The 1,551-nt window shown below is 41.5% G+C and overlaps 1 protein-coding gene across 1 annotated transcript; it reads left to right on the forward strand.

Annotated features, from left to right (window-relative positions):
- Positions 1-960, forward strand: LOC129563823 (melanoma-associated antigen B10-like). The gene is made up of 2 exons (XM_088833886.1): positions 1-75; positions 187-960. The coding sequence occupies exons 1-2, from the start codon at positions 1-3 to the stop codon at positions 958-960; spliced, it is 849 nt and encodes a 282-aa protein (XP_088690012.1).
- Positions 961-1,551: the final 591 nt, after the last annotated feature.

The following is a 1,551-nucleotide window of genomic DNA, read 5'->3' on the forward strand; positions in this document are numbered from 1 at the left end:
ATGCCTCGGGGTCAGAAGAGTAAGCTTCGTACCCGTGAGAGACGCAACCAGGCCCAAGTTGAGCCCCAGAATCTGGTAGGTGCTCAAGCCATTGTGGGAGTGGGAGAAGAGTTCCCTTCCTCTTTCTCCTCTTGCAAAGCTATTTCCTAAAGCTCACTTATTGCTTGGTCATATTGCAATCCACAGGGTCTTCAGAGAGCCACAAATACTTCATACACTGAGTCCATCCAAAGACGCCATATAGATGAGAAGGTGGTTATAATGGTGTATTACCTGCTGTATAAGTATAACATGAAAGAGCTTATTAGAAAGGCAGAAATACTGAGAGAAGTAATCCAGATGTATAGGAATCACTACATTGAGATCATCCAGAGAGCTGCTGAGCACCTGGAGATGATCTTTGGCCTTGACCTGAAGGAAGTGGATCCCTACCAGCACATCTACATCCTTGTCAACAAAATGGAAGCAAGCTGCGATGCAAGGCTGAGAAATCGGGTCGAGATTCCCAAGACAGGCCTGCTGATGGCTATTCTGGGTGTGATCTTCATGCAGGGCAATTGTGCTAGTGAGGAGCGAGTCTGGGAAACCCTGAATGTAATGGGGTTATATAAGGGGAGGAATCACTTCATTTTTGGGGAGCCTCAGAAGGTCATTACCAATGATTTAGTGCAGCAGAATTACTTAGAGTACCGCCAGGTGGCCAATAGTTATCCTCCATGCTATGAGTTCCTGTGGGGCTCAAGAGCCCACGCTGAAACCACCAAGATGAAAGTGCTAGAGTTTACGGCTAAGATCCATAATATGGACCCCACTGCCTTCCCATCCTTGTACGAGGAGGCTTTGAGAGATGAGGAAGAGAGAGCCCAAGCTAGAGCTTCAGCCAAGGCTCGCATTGCTGCCCTGGCCAGGGCCCGCTCCAGTGCCATAGTCAGCAGTTCCTCCCCCTCCAGTAGAGTCTGAGGCAGATTCCTTACATTGTTGTTAAAAAGAAGTTCATGTTCTGAGTAGTAGAAGGTTGGGGCAGGGCTGCAGACAATACTGTGCATAACATATTTGTGTTTTTGTGTTCTATGTAGTATCTTGGAAAATTTTAAAAATATTGTTCCTTTTAATAGAAGATTTAAGTAGCTTCATAATCCAGATTTCTGAGTGATATTGCTCAAACACTGATACTATGGGTGAGATCTAAGAGTAAGAGTTTTATTATTTTGTATAACTGGAAAAGTTCCACCTTACTTAGTAATTTGTAATAAGATAACATGGCAATGGATGAGGCATTACTTTGGAAATGTGAAAAACTCAGCATTGTAATAGTTGTGGTAAAGAAATGGATAAATAAAAGATAAAAATTCTTGGTTTCATTTATACTTTTAGTCTGTTGTTTTGTAAGATGATATTATATATATATATAGAGAGAGAGAAATAAATATGGATGTATTTAGCTTATTCAAGAATGTAGGAGAAATATTGTAATAAATTAGACATTTCAGTGGCCCATTTTTTTTCCCCCAACAATAATTAAACATCTAATCTTTGCAAAGCTCCCTGTTA

The sequence above is a fragment of the Moschus berezovskii genome, chromosome X (assembly GCF_049115385.1).
Source record: "Moschus berezovskii isolate FMDL1 chromosome X, NW_MosBer_1.0, whole genome shotgun sequence".
In the NCBI taxonomy this organism is placed as follows: domain Eukaryota; kingdom Metazoa; phylum Chordata; class Mammalia; order Artiodactyla; family Moschidae; genus Moschus; species Moschus berezovskii.